General features: G+C 39.2%; 1 protein-coding gene across 1 annotated transcript; it reads right to left on the bottom strand.

Moving 5' to 3' along the window:
* Positions 1–206: 206 nt before the first annotated feature.
* LOC142383018 (intestinal mucin-like protein) lies at positions 207–19,256 on the bottom strand. The gene is made up of 20 exons (XM_075469140.1): positions 18,733–19,256; positions 14,690–14,967; positions 12,895–13,066; positions 12,124–12,371; positions 10,979–11,162; positions 9,975–10,067; positions 8,323–8,472; positions 8,169–8,238; positions 6,890–7,011; positions 6,445–6,476; positions 6,191–6,359; positions 5,061–5,156; positions 4,522–4,562; positions 4,126–4,146; positions 3,928–4,041; positions 1,920–2,021; positions 1,502–1,630; positions 1,388–1,418; positions 1,153–1,273; positions 207–402 (listed from the first exon to the last, which is right to left on the bottom strand). The coding sequence occupies exons 1-20, from the start codon at positions 19,046–19,048 to the stop codon at positions 207–209; spliced, it is 2,685 nt and encodes an 894-aa protein (XP_075325255.1). The 5' UTR covers positions 19,049–19,256.
* Between the last annotated feature and the right edge of the window lie 990 nt (positions 19,257–20,246).

Genomic DNA, 20,246 nt, shown 5'->3' with positions numbered 1-20,246 from the left:
TTTGTTGTTTGATTTTCATCATTCCACACAAAGATTGTCCATGCAAATGTTCATGTTGCAGAAATACTTTATTATTATTGAAGAAAGTTGATATCACAGATGTATTTCGTGACACTGATCAAGAGCATTTTAGGGGATAAATAATGGAAGGCTGAAAGAATTAAGAATAAGGTGAAAGCTTGACTCGTCAAAAATAGTATAATAAGTCAGCGCCTCCTGCGGCGCTGTGGCTTAGTCCCCCCCGCACAGTCTTCTTTGCTGCAATGGCACGTTTCCACTTGGGTGTAGCTGTGGTGGAGCTTGGAACCATCTGCACAGGTCAGCTCCACCTGCTTCAGGCTGGTGGTAGCCTCGTGGCAACATTCACAGTGGTGGGTCATGGTGTTCGCTGCTGCGGAGTACCTGCACATACACATCCACAGAGGGCAGCTCTTATATTCCACACTAAGGGTTCTTATTCACTTTCCATCTCAAAGGTGCAGCTACAGATGTTTTCGGATCATTTTCACTTCACATTTGAGTTCAAATTGTGAAATAAATCATTTGTTTTAGCCTAATACTTGACAAATGGATTACATTACTAATACGTCTGTTGCAAATAACTGGGAAGAAGACCACCCCCCCCCCCAAAAAAAAACCCTAATGACAAAAGTATTAACTATTAAGACAAAAAATTTAACTTACCAAAAACAAACTATTAATAGAATAGAAAAATACTTTATTCATCCCCCAATGGGGGCAATTCAAATTAGTCAAGTAGCTCGAAAAAAATTATAAATATTTACAATGATTGTATATTAGCAAAAACTACAATAAAAACAATACTAATAAAAAATACAACTACTAATAATAATAAATAACTAAATAAATAAATGTGAGAAAAACATGTCAGCAGTCCCTGTTAAATCATGTCCAATCCCACTGTTTGAACAACTTGGTCCAGTTCAACGCTGGACTGAAGAAACTGAGCCACAAAGAGGGATCAGTTCCAACTCTCAGGGTTTAACTTCAGACGAGGATTTCCCTTGTGTCTGAGAAATGATTTGGCTCGGATGCTTTCCAGTATAAATAAAAAGATGTTGAGAGAACTAAATTTAAAAACTGACCTTTGCTGACAAAGCCGGACCCAAATATTGTGCTACATTTACTCACATGGATGAGCTTCTGCAGTGTCCAACACAGGATGTCACGTTAACCAGCTCCGTGCTGATGCAGCGGTTCACCTCAATAAGCATCTGCTTACTGTGGACCTTACAAACACTCTGTAGTTTGCCTGGAATACACAACAACTGTTACATACTAACACACTTTTTATCCCCAGGTGAACTTTCCATTTTTAATCATATTTGGTTATCATAAACAGCATCTGCCAACTTACAAGTTTTACAGCACCCGATAGCATCAGTCGTCTCAGTGCCCTACAGGAGGAAGACGTGTGTTAGAACCAGACTATATGGGTTGGAGCAGAGATTCATCATCTGTCAGGTGTTGATAAACTCACAGGTTCACAGTCCAGGGAGTTAAATGGGGGACAAATGGTGTTGGTCGCCTTGGTGACAATCTGTCCATTGGTCTTCTCACAGGTATATTGTACACACTTGTCATAAGGCGATATAAATGTGTCATTGACCTGTAACAAAATGAAGAGTGGAGCTATTACAGAGTCAACTGTTTAGAAAAAGATCCCAATTCCTCAGATTTGAATCATTTAAAAAGACAACACACTGGAAAACAGTTGTATGAGACATTTCTATACCTTTTACAAATGGAAACCAGTTTCAAGTTTGTTGGTTTCAACTTCATTTAAATGGATTTTGTTGTTCAATTCTAAACTTGGTGAAAAGAACACTTTATATTGCTAATGTGCCTTTTTTATTTTCTTGCCATTAAACACGAGGAAGCACAGCTGTAGCACTGACCTCGATGATATGCATTGTCAGGTTGTCAGGTGTGGTGAAAATACAGCTCTTCTGAACGCATGTGCCACAACACTTGTCCGTCGCAGTCTGATATTCAAAGCCCTGCAGAATGAGTCAGCAACAGGACAAAGAAAATGAAACACAGAACAACAAGAAGAGATGATGTAGTTTGTGTGCTAAATGCTATATGTGTGTGTTAGAATGATCTGATATTTATCTTCTTTTGTGAGTGTAATTTTTCCAAGCAATGTTTAGCACAAATGCCTGAAGCATTAGTACATCAAGTACAAATGCTTGAAGCACTATATTATAGTCCAGTGTCTCGGGTGGCTGAAACTCAGGAGGAAGATCAGTCGCCTACCAATCGGAAGGTTGTTGGTTCAACTCCTGGCTTCCCTGGGCCACATGTCAAAGCGTCCTATACCGTACGTTTGCCTCCGATGCGTCCATCTGTGAATGATTGTGTGCCAATGTGTAGAAGAATGTACCGTGTCGCTTATATGGACTGAAGCTTTCTGAATGGGTGAATGTGGTCAGCTGGAGGAGAGAACTGCTGTACAAGTACAGCCCATGTTCCATTTCTGTCATCTACATCCAACAATATTCCACCAGAAATCCTTTTCAGTTCATTTTTTTTTTCTTATTCCTTATTCATGTTGTTGTTTCAGACTCAGATTTTGCTGTTGCCAAGTTTTGACAAGAGTTGTTTTAAAAATAATGAATTAGTCTATTTTATAAATTTATATAAAAAAAACTGACACCTTACATAGTTCTGGTTGCCTTGGTCTACTCTTTAAAATATATATCTGTTCACTTTCCTGTCTTCTTTACCTTCAAATAAAAGCCACAAGTGCTCAAAAAACAAATTTTGCCACATGTTGCTATTTGCCGTATTGTGTGTAGTCAAGTGCTGTTGTGGCATTACATTGTTATGTTGTTGCACCAAACTGAAATGTACTGAGACTATTTCAGAGGTTTTGTTCTCCACATTAACAAGTATATTCTATTCAGCACTCTGTAGGCTAACATCAGTGACTTGATGCGGGCGGCTAAGGGTAGCCAGTGGAGCTCAGTGAACAGAGGGGTGACGTGTGCTCTCATAGGCTGAATTGAAGAGCAGATGCGCTGCGGCGTTGTGGACCATCTGCAGCGGTTTCACAGCCCAGGCTGGGAGAGCAGTTAGGAGGGTGTTATAGTAGTCAAGGCAGGAGATGAGCATGGCCTGCTCATAGAAGGTTGTGACAGAAGCAAAGCATCACTACTGCATATTCGCATTTTCCAAGTTGGAAATGATTTTGGCGTCATGATTATTTCAATTTCTGACGGTTTTGCTCTGTGCTGCAGATGTAAGAGAATCTCTAATTAAATCTGTCACACGCAAACACTGGAAGCCTTTCTGTTTTTCACACGAAGCTCAAAACGTACCTTTTTGAAATAGCTTATTTCGAACTCTCTGAACTTTTGTGCACATTTTTATTAATTGGGTCCTTTATAGTATTTTTGACCTATATTTGTCAAAAAACGTTTTCATTTTTTTCTTTTTTTTTTAAAGCTGATTTGATGAATATTTTTTCTGATAAGTGCAAATAGCTTTTCTGAGTGTGGTCATTCTTTCACGGAATTTATACTTGTTTTCGTGCCTTGCTTGGGTCCTTTTAATTGCTTTATAAAGCACCCAGTTGCATTTTGTTTAAAACGTGCCGTGTAAATAAAGATTGACTGATCATGATTCCTGTACAATCTAATCTGTAACATTTCAAAGACCCACTGTCATTTTTCAGTCCTTTTCTTCTCTTCTTAAAGAATTCCTCAGGCCTCTTCACTACTCCTACATGTTTCACCTCAGGAGCTCTTTGGAGGGCTACAGAGTATCTACACTTTCATTTTCAGGGAGAATGCCGACAGATTTAAGAATTTACCTCCAATTTCCTCTTAAGAAGCATCTCTCTGTGAATTAAAATTGCAATAGCAGATATCAGATGTTGCTCTGTCTGTTGAACGATCTTACCTCAGAGCAGCTCGTGTTGCACACAACAGGTTTGCAGGTAATAATGTTCAGCTTGGTAATGGGATCCATTTTGGGGCCACAGTAACACTCCTGGCAGGGTGAAGGTTGAGCAGACTCCTCTGATGAAGATCCCAGTGTTGCTTCGCTTGTTTCTGATAGTGCAATTGTTGTTGATTGTGGTTCTGATGGTGTTTCTGCTGTCGGTATCTTTGCTCCGGGCTATAGAATTATATATATTGTGTGTTAATACTATTAGGCATCAATTTTCATGGACGCCCCTATACTTTCCCCTCATTTTATATAATTCTGAGCAGGATTAAAAACAAAAGTAAAAACAAAGTTTTATTGTGTAAAATATAAAAAAGTAAATGAGACAAATCACAGACATTTTTACCTAAAATATACCTCAAATAATTAAACATGCTTGCTGTTTTTTTTCCCTCAAATCAAACAACAACTGGACAGTTCTAATTTAAATCAGGGGAATCACCTGGTGACACGTGCAGGTTCCCATTTTTAAGTGATCTCACATCATTTCCGATAGAAGTCTGAAGAACTTGTTCACAATTACCAAAATTCTGATTGTTTGCTTACCTTGAACTCAGTCATGTCATAGAGACATACACCTTTAGGAACTGCAGAGATTAAAAGAACAAACAAACATCAGTATAGTTGACACTGACACTGATTTATTTGAATTAGTTCTAAAATAGATCTATCAATACAATTATTTTGAAATGTCTGTAATGTGAGAAGAACAGCTTCAGATTTAACTGGAAGTGGAACGGCATAACATCTGATTAGCATGTTTCTTTTAATATTCCTAAAAACCAAAAAGGGATTAAAACTGGTTGTACATGTTTCGGACATTGATTTTCCTTCACAAGTAAGACTTCAAACAGAGGAATGAGGCTTGGCGATTATGGCACTTGTAGTCTCTTAAAAATACTTTTTAAATGTCCTTAACAATAACTGAAACACACGCACACACGTAAAAAAGGTTCTTTAACTTTGCACAAATTTTTTGTGCTGTCTTTCCACACAACACATATGCAGATGTTTATTATGATTTATTATAATTAGATTATTATGCAGGTGTAGACCGGAGCGGTCAACAGAGAAGAGTCACGTACCACAGTCGTAGGACTGACAGCAGGTGCCATTGGTGACAGCCACTTGGAAGCCCAGTGGGCAGGTAATGGGACCCACACACAGGTTAACACTGCATTCTGTTGGATGTAAAAAAGGTATTGATTTACCCATTTCAGTCATTTATAAGAACACCAATATCAGCTTAGCGTGTTAAGATGATTTGTCAAGTTAGCAAGAGACTCCCCTAAGCTGGACTTTCTTAGCTCACACCAGCAAACATTCACCCTTACATGGCGTGATCAAACTTCTCTATTGGTCCCTAACACAAGCAGTAAGCGTTGTTGCTGGATTTTAATATGTAAATTTGGGTAAGTCGGAACTTGTTGACAGACATGGTGGGAAGTGGGATTTTCTTTGGCAGGAGAACAGTACATGTGCAGCCGTCTGACTGGGAGCTGCACATAGGCATGGACAAGGGTGTAGGAATGAGTTTAACATTGCGGGGGACACGTCCCCCCTGGTTCCTATGCCTGGTTTCATGCATGGAGGCATGATGGGAGAACTTTTTAAACATTTCTTCAGTATTTTGGAAAAGACACTAACAGCGGGAATTACAAACGTCTGATTGATTGTATTTTAATTATAGATGTTTGTGGTAAATTAGTGAATGTGTTCTTCTGACCCGAGCATTTTTATTCATTCAGCAACACCATTAAGCAATCTCTTTAGATCAATATTACCTTTGAATAATCATGTTACTGTGACCATTTTGAATGGATTTTCATCGACACATGAACAGGATGATTGGTCACTACAAACTAGGACAATGCAAGCATTGGTGAAACCAACCACCACATCCTGTTGCACTTTGGATAAATAAGCTGCAACTGTCATTGGCATTTAAAAAGTTCTCTCTCTCACCGGTGAGAAACAGAAAAGGCATCAGGTAATTTGGCAGAATGATGCCATATAAGAAATATCATTACAGTGTATTTTAACCCATTTCGGCAATGCTGACTGTAAACAGAGCAGAACATAAAACACTGCTGTCAAACAGGGACCCCAAATGAAAAGCAAATGTATGAAGTTCAGGGAACATTAGAAAGTATATTATGTAATTGGAAATCTGTAGTGACATTATCACATCTAGGCCTTCAACAATAAGACTGACCACATGACGGTGTTGTGCAGCAGCCGTTGGTTTTGTTGACCAGCTGGTGGCCAGGCTCGCTGCAGTTGGGTCTCTGTACCGCTGGGCACTGAACAGGCTGACAGTCGATGCTCATTGAATCCTCGTCACACACACAGGTGTTGCAGTCACTTGTCCATGTGTCACCTGGCTGTTTAACAGAAATAAACCACTTGAGAAACAAAGGCAATGCTTTGTTAGTGTACATGAAGATGTGTGTATGGCAGAGTTTTCACCTGTTTGGGTTTTCCATCGGGTCCAACACAGCCTGAAATCCAGGCACAGACATGTGAGCAGAAAGGTGGTGACAGATAGAGAAAGTTTTGCTGAACAAGACGAATAGACTGGAAGGATAAGTCATATACTTGACTGATCTCTCCTGTAAAATTGCTGGTGGCTCTGGTTTTACCATCTACAAACATATACCTACAAACTGACTTCAGAGGCATAAAAACATTTTGAACTAGTTGTCAAGGTGAACAAACAAACGTGTTAATTGAGTTAAATCATATTACACAAAACATCATGTAATTTCCTCTTGTCATTTAACAACAATTCATCATTCATCACTCAGTCAACAAAAAACAGTAATCAGTGTTTTCATTTCATCCCTCAGACACATCTCTGTCAGTCACTATTGCTCAGTGGTGAAGCCAAACTGTTTCTAGTACATCCTCTTACCACAGGAGGTGACACATGTGTCGTACACTGTGTTGAATAATGTGGTGCCATGAGGACAAAAGCAACCTTCCTTTGTGTAGTCAGCGAATGCCTCGCTATCTGCTTGGAACTTCTTGTTGTACCTGGTGCCAGAGATATTATTATCAATTATTACAGTGGTGGGATTATTTGAACCAGTTAGAATAATTGTCACACGGAAACATTCTAAAAGTGGAAACCGTGACTTGTGATGCAGAATTGTATGTAACGTTGCATACCTTGTGCCCCTCATCAAGTCTTTGTATCGCACTCTACCTGCTGAGTCATGAGCCACCGCCACCCCATATTAACATTAAAACGACTGACCACTGACTGAAAGGGAGCATGACAACGCGAGTACCCCCACCATGTGTAAAGAGCACTCCCCGACAGTAGCCGCCAGCAGGACAGCAGTGGGCCCAATAAAAACTGCTTACCAAAAACATAACAAAGTCTGAGGTGTTCACCTAGCCTGCAAACACGCCAGAAACCAAATTCATGGGGTCCGATGGCGTCTTTGTGAAGCAAGCTTACACCACAGAGACACCACCCCACGACCCACAAGGCCCAAGAGATATATTGCTATTATGGATGGGCACTTTGAGTGATTATTGAGGGCAACTAATCAAGTCAATTAAAGTTGATTAGCCGTGACGTCAACATTAAACTAACATTAATCACCAAAGCAGCTATTGTTCCTGTCGTTTAGCTGCAACAAAACCCATCATATTTCATTGTCTTTCCATCCATCCATTCGTCGTAATGTGAACATTTTTGTGATAGTTTAGTAAACGAGTCCCCATTGCGCTGGTAGAATCGTGGTAAGCTATCTTCATCCCGCATAATGTGCATTGGACTTTGTTGTCTTGGTGAGTGAGATACTGCCATGCTTCACTTTGTTTTGTTGCCGGTCTGTTGATCATTCTGTTGCCTCCACTATAGATGTATACTCAGGCAGAAACAATTAGTTTCACGTCTCTGCGTTGTCTCATCCTGTCCCAAACAAAAATTAGTCCACTCTTAAAAAAGAAGTCGACTATGTATCGACTAGTATCGCACATGCCTAATGGCTAACTTCCTGGTAATAGACACGCCGTGACACCCTCAGATGTCTTTTTAACACAGCCTGAGTGGTCTGAGATATTTTCACTGCCTGAGGAAATATTAGACAGGTGCTCATTATGTTATGGCTGATCGAACACGTGTTAAATAAAAATCATCAATATAAACTTTGCTTGTGCTAAAATATCATTCACTGTACCCGTCATTGCATGTAGGCTCTATCAAGGGACCACAGGCCATGTACACTTTGTTGCTTGGACACTTGTGCTCTGTAAGACGGAAATACATTTATTTACTCATTTTTAAAATCTTGAAAAGTTGAAGTATTATACACAATTAACTCTATAACTCACCACAAAGCCCATCAGTAGCATTCCTCCAGTCAATACATACTCCTGCATTAGAGCACTCAGTGGCATAGGCCTCTAGGCTGGAGCAGGTGTTGTTACCACCGTTGCAGATGTCATATGCACAGGATGAGACAAATGGACCAGGGGCTATGACTGCGTGGCAGGGTGCAAATACACTAGAAGGAACATGTTTGCATATTAGTTTACCGGAAAAATGACAAGATTTATTAACTATGCCTGTCTGAAGAGATGGACATATTGTTTCCATTTATAAAGAGTAGAACTTTGTAGAAATTTATAAAAGAGTAGAAAGAGTAGAAATTAGTTTCAGTTTACATAGAACTCAAAACTAATTCACTATAACACTACAGCATCACCACAGTGGTGCATAATAGAAAGTATGCCATGCTTTATGGCTGTAAATATTGGTAAAACTGTTGTTTGAATTATTAGAAAAAATATTTTCATTGCTGTATAGCATTAAAATTCACACATAGAATTTGTACTTTCTTCAACCAGACTACAGAAAGTAGATTAAAAAAAAAAGTCATGAAGATTACTTCTGTCGATCTGGGTATGTCGCTACAAGTTAGTAAACTGTTAAAACTGCATTTATAGAAATGAAGATTACGTGCCAATGAATAATCAGACTTATACAGCTGTGTACGTGCACACCATCAGATAATGCTCCCTTTAGCAGTCACAGTTAAGCTGGAAACGTACAGCCTAATATGCTGCCCTCTACACACCCACATTTGCCAAAATATGATCAATGCAAAGCAGCTCATAATTTTAATCCATCAAATTAAAATCCCCTTTGAGTGGATGTTCCTGAAGTGCCCTGATAAAACAAAGAGGAAGACCAAGGAAATTACTTTCTGACAACACTCAATTTGTTTGTGGGCCATTAAAATTGTACATTGACCAAACGCTAATTCATTAAAAGTAAAACTAAAAAACTAAATTAGAGGTTGTTTAATAAACAAGGATTTATTCTTTTTTGCCTTTCACGGACAGGACAGTTGAAGAGAGATAGGAAGCAGGAGGCAGAGAGAGGGGGAATGACATGCAGCAAAGGGCCGTCCAATGTGGGACTCAAACCGGGGCCAGCTGCAGCGAGGACTCTGGACATGGGGCGCCTGCACAACCCACGACGCCACCAACCACCCCAGAAGGATTTTTTCTTACGGAATGTCTCATTTGTCTTAAATAAGAGTGCTGTTGAGCCATTCTCTGTCTTTTTCTTCTGGCACTATGTCCTGAAACTGAACTGAACAGTTTCTGAATGGTTTTGGCAGTGAATATTTGGCCCTTAGATATGCTAACATGTTTCTATTGAAATGGGCCTTGCAATTTCAACTCCATCCTAACTCTCAAAAGAATGGGTTTAACACTTTCATGTGGAGTTCATAACACCAGCAACATAAATACAAGAAGTAACAAAATTCCAGATATTCTCTAATGTGCGTAATTCTTAGTTAAAGGAATAAAGAAGATAAAAGAATTTAAAATTTTGTGTTTCCCTTACCTGCTGCTCAGGAGATCACAGAGAGAAGGTTTGCAATAGGCCTGTGTCGTTGAGGATGGAGACTCGGGTGTGGTCCCGGGTGCAGTTGTAATGACTGGGGAGGTTGATGGGGTGGCACAGGGTGTACCTGGGACATGCCACTGGCCAGCAGATTCTGAGCAGCTTTCTACTTGGCCATTTGGAGACCGGCAGTCATTGGCCTTGGAGTTGTCACAGGTACCTGATAAAACAGAGGCAGCAGCCTAAGCCACAGAAATGTTCCCCAAACAAGAACCAGTTCTCCAAACAGATTTGTCTTTAAACAAATACCTTTCATTTGTGTAATCTTAAACTTTGGATGTGTGCTTGGAAACCATCAGATTCCCAGAAATCATTTAACCATTTAACATTAACCACATATAGCACGTTTATTTACTTCAAGCTGATGTGGCTTTTCATGTTTTCTGAATGATTTATAAAACCTGGTTTTAATTATCATTTTCCATACACGGGAGATTGGACCGAAAAAAAAAAAAGTTTCAGTGCAATCTGTTGGTTTCCTTAGCTAGGAAATCGTTTTTGAATTGGCTCTATATGAACAAATTGGATTATTTTATGAATAATTATGATTACAATTAATTGAATTCCAATTGGCTTGAATTGGACTTTATTATCTAAGTGCCTTGAGATGACATTTGTTGTATTTGGCGCTGTATAAATAAAAATGAATTGAATACAACAATATACAATAACACAAATCTTCAAATACAGTTAACAAAGTTGAAGATCGTCAACAGGTGCTGCACTTGAACTTAAGTAACGTTCTACCTTACATTATCTTATCATCATCTTCGCTAAGATGCTTTAAACTTCAGAGGGGACATATTATGGAAACATCCCCTTTTGCTTTTGAACTGCTACATAATGTCTACTTGCCAAGCCCTAAAGAGTAATGAGGCAAATCATGAGGCGCAACAGTAAAGCTTGGAGGTGGGTCTGTCTTGCTGTGCGGGTGTTTAGCTACTACTTAACTTCCCCTGTAACTCTGTAGTTACATATTCAAATATTTCCCATAAATTTCATCCCACGATTAGATTTAATAACGATGAATGAAAAGTGTTATGATACAGACCATGTGTTCTGGTAACTCACCACACTGTCCCTCAGTGTTTCCCCCAAAGAGAGAATAGGGCAGGTCAATGCTGAATGAGGAGCCCCTGTAGACTATTCTTGTGTTGATATCCCGTATCTCCAATGTGATCACCATGTCTGTGCCAGTGAGGAGGAGGCCAGAATTGCTATAGGCCGGATAGATCCGTTTCTGACTTACATACACCTGTGGGACAAAAAGACAAAAAACAATGGAAAACACTGTGAACTATGCTGAACAGCAGTTGTCTTGTGCATCATATTATCTTGATTGAGTGATGAACCATTAACCCTAGAACCCTAAAACCTTTTTTGTTTTATGAGGCATTGTATAGCTGGAAATGAAAGAAGAATACGTCAATTTGCCATGTATTGCAGTGGTTTAATATATTTTATAGAGAAATATGGGTATATGGGTATATCATTAGTGATGGTGTTACAAAAATGTACGTTAGTGTTCTAGGCTTAAAGGTAGGGTAGGAGATCCTGGATTTTGAGTCCAGCGAAGCTGCATTTTGAAAATACACAGGTCACAAGTCCCAACCCCTTTATTCAGACTTCCCCCCGAAGCCACGCCTCTAGAGTACATGAACGCGCAATGCTTGTTCACGAGCACGAAGGCGCACGAGCGCTGTTCTGACAGCAAGCATCGATTGGTTTGGCTAACTTTTGCTAACTTTTTCTCATGGCGGATTCACAGGTAAGAAAATACCTTTCAACATCATAATGAAGCGTTTAATAATGCTAGGTGCTAGCCAAGCTGGCTCTAGTTTAGCTTCCTGCCAAGCTTCTGGACGCGTAATTCGTTCACGAAGAAGGGTACGCGCACAGGGGGAAGGAGGGGGAGGGAGGAGCAGATTGCAGTTTGATAGACGCATCAGAATCCAATCATTGTGAACGGTCCGTTCAGTATGATTGGATAGTGTTTTTCCTGGATTGTACGTTCTAGAGGCCACTAAAACTTTTCATTTTTGTGTCAAAACTTTTAATTAATTGGTTGCAATGGGGGTGTGAAGAGTATTTCAAGCAATATGTAAAAAAATGCTCCAGAAAAAGAACACCTACCCCACCTTTAAGTGTTGTCAGAATATCTAAGTGAGATAGCGACACTAAAACGACAGCTTGAGTCTGTTTGAACTGCTGCTTACCACATTAGTTGCTGTTCCTGAAGTCATCACCTGAGTTAAAACTACCTTAAAGGATTGGTATGTAACAATGAGAGCCAGAGGACAAAACGTGCTGTCTGAGGGATCACAATGATCATGGCTTTTTATAATAGTCAGGTTATATTTAGAAATAATCTCCCTGACCAGGTAGTGAGAACAGTTCTCACTGAAACTGTATGATTTTCCATCAAATGTCATGTAATGGGATCCACTCCAGACACTGCACACACCTGCAGGATTAGAAAAAGTGTGTATAGAAATTATAAGTAGGTGCAATACAACTCGCATAAGAAAAAAATGATCTCTTGTAAGCATGTCATGTTTGTTTATCGGTGGATAGTATCTGATACTGAATTAATTGCATTTATTTAGTAACTAATGAATCTTGTTACCATATAATCAATACAACATAAATGCATTGAGAACAAACTTTTTAAAATACCTCTCCTTCATATCTTTATTCAAGTTTCAACCATGTTTCTTAGATAGCATTAAAGCAAAATGGATATCAATTTCTAAGCAATTGAAATTTTTTATATGCATGAAAAGAAAATGATTAAATTACAAAATCCTTGTGTAACTCTTAGACATCTGATTTAGATATGGTAAGATGACACATATCACAGTGTCTAATGCAGATAGAACCTTAATGCAAACAGTTATAGGACCCATGGTTACTGTCACATACTCTGTGCAACCTATAAAGTACTAGAAGAGTATATAAGTTGTTGAAAGGTGGTATATTTAACTTACATTCACATCCATAATGAAAGCAACATCCGTCATCATCATACATCTTGACAACTTTGCGTTCATTGGTACAAATGGGTTGGTGTACGGGAGGACAGTCAACAGGTGTCACTGAGATCTTGCCATTGATGCAAGTAGCTTTGCTGCAATTGCTAACCTTCCAGGATTCTCCATTCTGAATGTGGATTGAAAAATATAAATTAACATGAGATAACAATAATCAAATAATGAAGACTAATTCAACATCACTCTCAAAATATGGAGTCCTGTTTTTGTTTTTTTGTAAGTCTGCGTGACTTTGATTTGGGTCTAGAAAGAATACGTTAACATACATCCAGATGTTCAACTTTCACCCCCTTTGAAACAATTAGTTTTACTCATATCTTGACACATTGACTCGTTAAACTCAGAGTTCAGAATGAGAACGCAAAAATACTGATATTCCAGTTGTCAATATGGTTTCTGCTTAAAAGTGCATAATTTCTTTGGCATCATACAATATCATTTTTTACTTTCCCACAATGTACCATGAAAGCATTAAACGTGCTCCTCTGTTTTTTTTTTTTATCACAGCTTCTTTAAACCCAACCCCAAACTGTTTCTCCGCATCACAATGTTCATCACAACTGTAAATGTGTCGGTATTGTAATGTGAAGTTTCACTTTTGTGTTACTCCATGTTTTTAGGTATAAACACTTGGGGGAGCCTGAAAAGATGGTGTTGGGGTGAGAATCAAGAAATCTAATCTAGATTTATTTAGAACTGTGAAGAGCTTTCAATTTGTCTCTCCATTCTTACTGTACAGAATAACTTGTGAAAACAAAAAGGTTCAAGTTTTCTGTGGATAGTTTAGCGCTGGTTTCACAGAATTTAACCAAGTCTCTCAGCTGTAATGTTGCATGTTTTGAAAGCAAGCACCATCCCTGTAACTGGAGACAGTAGATGTTATAGTTACCTGCCGTCTTCAGAGACGAGGCATCAGAGTAAGGAGAACTAGCTTTGGATGAAAGCAGTTAAGAATGACTTGTCCCTGTCTGTCCCCTCCAAAGAGACCGTTTCATTATAGTCATAGGTGAGCTTGTTGATGACCACAAAATTGAAGTGAAGGGATGAGTAAACATGAAAAATAGCGTGTGATTCCTTTTACGTGTTTTCATTTGAGAGATCCTTAAATAGGATGGCAGTGTTGATCTCAGTGTGCTGCAGGAAATTGCAAATTTGCTGGTTTCGAGCTATGTTCTGCACCTTAGAGCAAAATCAAACAGAGCCTTAACTATTATTATTAGTATTAGTATATAGTATCATTTAGTATCATTTATGCAGTATTATTTATGTCATGGTCACTTTTGCAATATTATTTATATCATGGTCACTTACTTTTGCAATATTACTCATATTATGGTCACTTTACATTGCAATACTTTTATATCACGGCACTTTTTTCATCCTGAGTACTTGTTTTTGCACATTGTCTGTTTGCAGGTTGATTGTTTTCTTGTTTATTGTGTAGGTTATAGATATTTCTGTCTGTTTTTTTTTTGTGTTTTTGCCCCTTTTTATTTTAATTCTGTAGTGTATACTACACTTTTCTTTTCTGCTGCTGTAATAAGTACATTTCCCCGTTGTGGGATGAATAAAGTATATATATCTAATCTAATCTTAGCATTGTTTTAAAAGTCTATAAAAAGATCCAACTCGTCAGTTTGTCAATGCTAAATAAATAAATAAAATGCATCGATTCTTTTGGAAACTCAATCCTGACTTAAAAAAATACAATACGTTTTTACCCACATCATACCTGTCTTGGTGGATACATATCATTGCAGTCCAGGGTAGTTGTAGCTAGAGTTGTTGTTTTGGTAGAGATAGAGGCAGGGACAGTTGTGGTCAAAGGAACTGAGCTTGAAATCGTGGCCTGTGTCGTGGTGCTGACCACCGGGGTTGTAGAATGTGCAGTGGTGCTAGATGTCGGTGTTGTTGGACATTGGCTGGATTGTGTCTCAACTTTACAAGATTCATTGCAATATGCAATGAAACACCACCCAAGGCCATCAGTAACATTGTACAACAAGTCCCCTGTAACAAAAAAACAAAGAGATCAGGAAGGAAAGTTTGGTACTTTACATTACATTCAGAGTAGGCTTTTAAGATTATACTTAGGGGGCACAAAAGGATAATCCATGCTTTGTGATGTATTGAAAGAAATTCTGCAACTTCGTGTTAACTTCATTCAAGCTGATTTAGATTGATGACTTTTGGTGATGATGGGCAAGCTATTGCATTTCTTCTTTTTAGGAATGTCCAAATTGTTGATTTAGCCACAACTAAAGTCTCTGCTATCTCTGTGCTGTTGTTGTTGTTGTGGAGGTTAGTTTGATATCCACAACATTCCAACAACCTTGAAGATGCAAAATATGTGTTATTGTCAAGTAAACAATGAATAATAACCCCCAGAAAAGAACCTTGAGCGTGCAAAACAATTTACCAGCTCCCAAAGTCAGTCATTTTTAGAGCCACCAATTACGACTGCAAGTTTCTTAAGGTATGTCAGGGCTTTGGCTAGCCCATTCCTACACATTTTTTACATGTTTTGCCTTAAACCAACTCTAGTGTTGCTTTAGCTTTTGGCTGAGGCTCATTGTCCTGCTGGAAGGTGAACCTCTGAGACCTGGAAGGTCTCAGTATCAAATCTCTGGAAGACTGAAAGAGGTTTTCCTCAAGACTTTCTCTGTATTTAGCCCCGTCCATCATTTCCTTAACTCTGACCAGTTTCCGCCCTGCAGATGAAAAACATCCCCACCACATGACGTGCCACCACCATGCTTCACTGTAGGGATCATGCTCTGGGGGTGGTGAGAGGTGTTGGGTTTGTGTCAAACATAGTGTTTGACACAAACCCAACCTTTGGACTCTTGTTGCCTCTCTGATTACTGCCCACTTTGCCTGGTCTGTGAGTTTTGGTAGATGGCCCTCTCTTGGCAGGTTTGTTGTGGTGCCATATTCTTTCTATCTTATGATGGATTTAATGGTTCTCTGTAAGGTTTTCAACGTTTCAGATTTATTTTTTTTAGAACCCAATCCTGATTTGTACTTCTCCGTAATTTTGTCCCTTCCATGTTTGGAGAGCTCCTTTGTCTGCATGGTGTTGCTTGCTTTGTGATGTCTCTTGATTTATTGTGTTGCAGACTCTGGGGCCTTTCAGACCTAATTTACTTATGCAACTTCCGAAGGGAAGCACCATCGTGTATTAAAGAGACTTCATATCAAAGGTAGTGAATAAATATACATGCCAACCTTTCTGTTTTCAAAGTACTTGTTTTCTCTTAATCTTTTTATTTCACTTCACCAGTTTGGACTTTACTGGTGAAGTACAATACGAGCTTTGAACAGAAATATGTGTGGAGGAGATCGAAAGAATGTCAGCAAGGAGTAAAAGGCAGCCCTATACTTTCAAGGTGGACTTAAAGCTTTGGAGCGGAACACACTTCCGTTTTGTTCACTGCATGGAGGGTTCTGTGAATAACACAGTGTTTACTTAGACTGCTTTTAGCACTGGAAATACAAGAAATTCTAATGGCAACCTTGCCATTCATAAGGAGGCATGTCAGCTAAGGTGAGCCTTCAGTGTGGTCAAAGACTCATTTGTGTTTACGTTATGAAAGGAATGTGGCCACACACATCCAACACCAGCTTTAAAGGGCCAAAGAGACCCGATCTCAATGCTTCCTAAAAGTATTCTTACTATATCTGTACCAGTACAGTTGTCTTCTTGTGACCAAAGATAAATGTTAATACAAGGTTTAAACACCCTGTCTTGTAGTTTTTTTTCTTGCTTAATGATTTGGCATTGATACATATTTGTAGAGTTCCTAAGAACAGCTACCAAATGAAAATTCAATGATAGGAATCACATCAAGAACTTCTTAGGTGAAATTATAAGAAAAAAATAAGCACCTACACATCTATCAATTCTGCATAGAGAAACAATCAAAGAGAGAAAACAAGATCAATGATAGTTTAGCTGAGATTATTGAAATCAATTCCCTTAAAACATATTTCACAGCTACTGGGGAACACACTCAAAATCTCAATCTCCATGAGACAATGGAAAATGAATGGAACTGTTCAGATGGTAACATATCTTTTATAGATTTGACTGTGTCCGTTAGAGATTACTTCAAGAGTTCAGGACTGGCCTCCAATAAATGTAGTTGTGTACAAAATCAAACTAAAGTGTGGAAAAATCTACATTTAAAGGACAGCATAAACCTGGCCTGCTTTTGGATTCAAAAGCATTTGTAAAGTAAGATCAATTCCATTAAAGGTGTATAATTCATGAAACTTTTGCTTTCAGTTCTTGAGCCATAAGAGGTCTGTGACTAAATTCCAAGATGCTTTGAGGGGGAAATCATTTTATGAACTCTGCTAACTGCCTTATTGTTGGTCAAGCATGTTGTTTTGTCATTGAAAAAAAAATAAAGATGAAAATATTATTTAACATTTTTGCAACAAAGTTTAACAAGCAAAGTAAGAAAGAGGATAATGGTGAAAATAAATGATTGAAGTACCTACCAGGATGGTAAGAAGTACTGTTTAGAAAACAGAAACATGATGTTAAAGTAGTGGTGAAGCTTGATGAGGAAGCAACTGTGGGTCCAGTCGGTTGAGTGGTTGCACTGGCTGTGTAAATTCCTGTGCTGCCTGGAAGTGTCTGTGTTATGGGTGAAATAAAAGTTGTATCTCCAGATGGTTCTTCTGTGGTAGCAACTGAAACCACTATATGTGTTGTGTTCACTGGTACAGTGGTTGTAGATTCAATGTTGGTTGTCGTCCTCTTTGTAGTGGGGAGTGGCCCCTCAGTAGTTCTTGAGCTAAAAGTGGGTTTTGAAATTTCAAATGTAGTTGTACGGCTTGCGGTAACAATCCCAGACGATGAGGTAGTGGTTTGACTGACAGATGTAATGGTGGTTGTAACTGGGCCAGTGGCTGATTTCTGAGTAGTTTTCGATGGTGCGTGAGTTGTTTTAGTACTAATAGAGGGTTTTGATGATACAATGGTGCTTTCACGACTTGTTGTTTTAATCTCTGGCGTTGTTGTTGCAGTTTCAAGAACTGATGTGGTAGATGACGTAATTGGACCAGTGGAAACTTCTGTGAGAAGTGTTGTTTTTACTATGTTCTCTGCTGTGGCTTCTGATGCAGTAGTTTCAACAGATTGTGTTATGATTGCATTAGTGGTGGTGGAAGGCCCCGTTGTCGTTGTGGTGATAATGGAGGGCTTTGATGTTCCAATTGGGGTTTCTTGGCTTGTTGTCATGACTCCAGGAAGTGAGGATGTGCTTTCCACTACTGCAGTAGTGAAACTTGTCACTGGCCCAGTGGTCTCTACTTTAGCAGGTTTTGTTGATCCAACTATTACTGTTGTGACTCCTGACGTGGTTGTTCCTTCAAGCTTAATTGTGGTTCCCTTTGTAGTTTTCGATGGTGCGTGAGTTGTTTTAGTACTAACAGAGGGTTTTGACGTCACAAATGTGGATCCTTGGCTTCTTGTTGTCACACCTGGCAATGAGGTCTCTGTTTCTACAACAGCTGTGGTCGAGGAAGTCCTGGTAGATATTGGAGAATGTTCAGTTGTAGTTGTGGTACTAACAGAGGGCTTTGATGTGACAACTGTAGATTTCTTGCTGGTGTTAGTTTCTTCAACAGCTGTAGTAAACTTTGTAATTGGACCAGTTGTAACTTCATTAACTGATTTTGTTGTCCCAACATTCACTGTTATGACTGGGGAAGTGCTTCCTTCAACAGATTTGGTCGTGATCTTGTTAGTAGTGCTGAAAGGACCTTGTGTAGTTGTAGTAAGAAGAGAGGGATTTGAGGTCACCACTGCTGTTTTTTGGCCTGTTGTCGTGATAATTGGCACTGAGGTTGTTCTTTCAACCACAGTTGTGGTAGATGTTGTTTTTGAACCAGTGGTTACTTCTTTAGGTGGTTTTGTTGTTACAGTCTTTACTGTTGGTGCTTTTGAAGTAGTTGCTTCAAATGATTTGGTTGTGGAGCTCTTTGTAGTGGTTGATGGCCTTTCTGTAGATGTGGTCTCAATTGAGGGTTTTGATGATACAATGGTGCTTTCACGACTTGTTGTTTTAATCTCTGGCATTGTTGTTGCAGTTTCAAGAACTGATGTGGTAGATGACGTAATTGGACCAGTGGAAACTTCTGTGAGAAGTGTTGTTTTTACTATGTTCTCTGCTGTGGCTTCTGATGCAGTAGTTTCAACAGATTGTGTTATGATTGCATTAGTGGTGGTGGAAGGCCCCGTTGTCGTTGTGGTGATAATGGAGGGCTTTGATGTTCCAATTGGGGTTTCTTGGCTTGTTGTCATGACTCCAGGAAGTGAGAATGTGCTTTCCACTACTGCAGTGGTGAAACTTGTCACTGGCCCAGTGGTCTCTACTTTAGCAGGTTTTGTTGATCCAACTATTACTGTTGTGACTCCTGACGTGGTTGTTCCTTCAAGCTTAATTGTGGTTCCCTTTGTAGTTTTCGATGCTGCGTGAGTTGTTTTAGTACTAACAGAGGGTTTTGACGTCACAAATGTGGATCCTTGGCTTCTTGTTGTCACACCTGGCAATGAGGTCTCTGTTTCTACCACAGTTGTGGTCGAGGAAGTCCTGGTAGATATTGGAGAATGTTCAGTTGTAGTTGTGGTACTAACAGAGGGCTTTGATGTGACAACTGTAGATTTCTTGCTTGTGTTAGTTTCTTCAACAGCTGTAGTAAACTTTGTAATTGGACCAGTTGTAACTTCATTAACTGATTTTGTTGTCCCAACATTCACTGTTATGACTGGGGAAGTGCTTCCTTCAACAGATTTGGTCGTGATCTTGTTAGTAGTGCTGAAAGGACCTTGTGTAGTTGTAGTAAGAAGAGAGGGATTTGAGGTCACCACTGCTGTTTTTTGGCCTGTTGTCGTGATAATTGGCACTGAGGTTGTTCTTTCAACCACAGTTGTGGTAGATGTTGTTTTTGAACCAGTGGTTACTTCTTTAGGTGGTTTTGTTGTTACAGTCTTTACTGTTGGTGCTTTTGAAGTAGTTGCTTCAAATGATTTGGTTGTGGAGCTCTTTGTAGTGGTTGATGGCCTTTCTGTAGATGTGGTCTCAATTGAGGGTTTTGATGATACAATGGTGCTTTCACGACTTGTTGTTTTAATCTCTGGCGTTGTTGTTGCAGTTTCAAGAACTGATGTGGTAGATGACGTAATTGGACCAGTGGAAACTTCTGTGAGAAGTGTTGTTTTTACTATGTTCTCTGCTGTGGCTTCTGATGCAGTAGTTTCAACAGATTGTGTTATG

Source organism: Odontesthes bonariensis, chromosome 1, assembly GCF_027942865.1.
Source record: "Odontesthes bonariensis isolate fOdoBon6 chromosome 1, fOdoBon6.hap1, whole genome shotgun sequence".
NCBI lineage: Eukaryota > Metazoa > Chordata > Actinopteri > Atheriniformes > Atherinopsidae > Odontesthes > Odontesthes bonariensis.
Note: the sequence above shows the minus strand (reverse complement) of the source record. Positions and strands in the feature narration are given on the sequence as shown.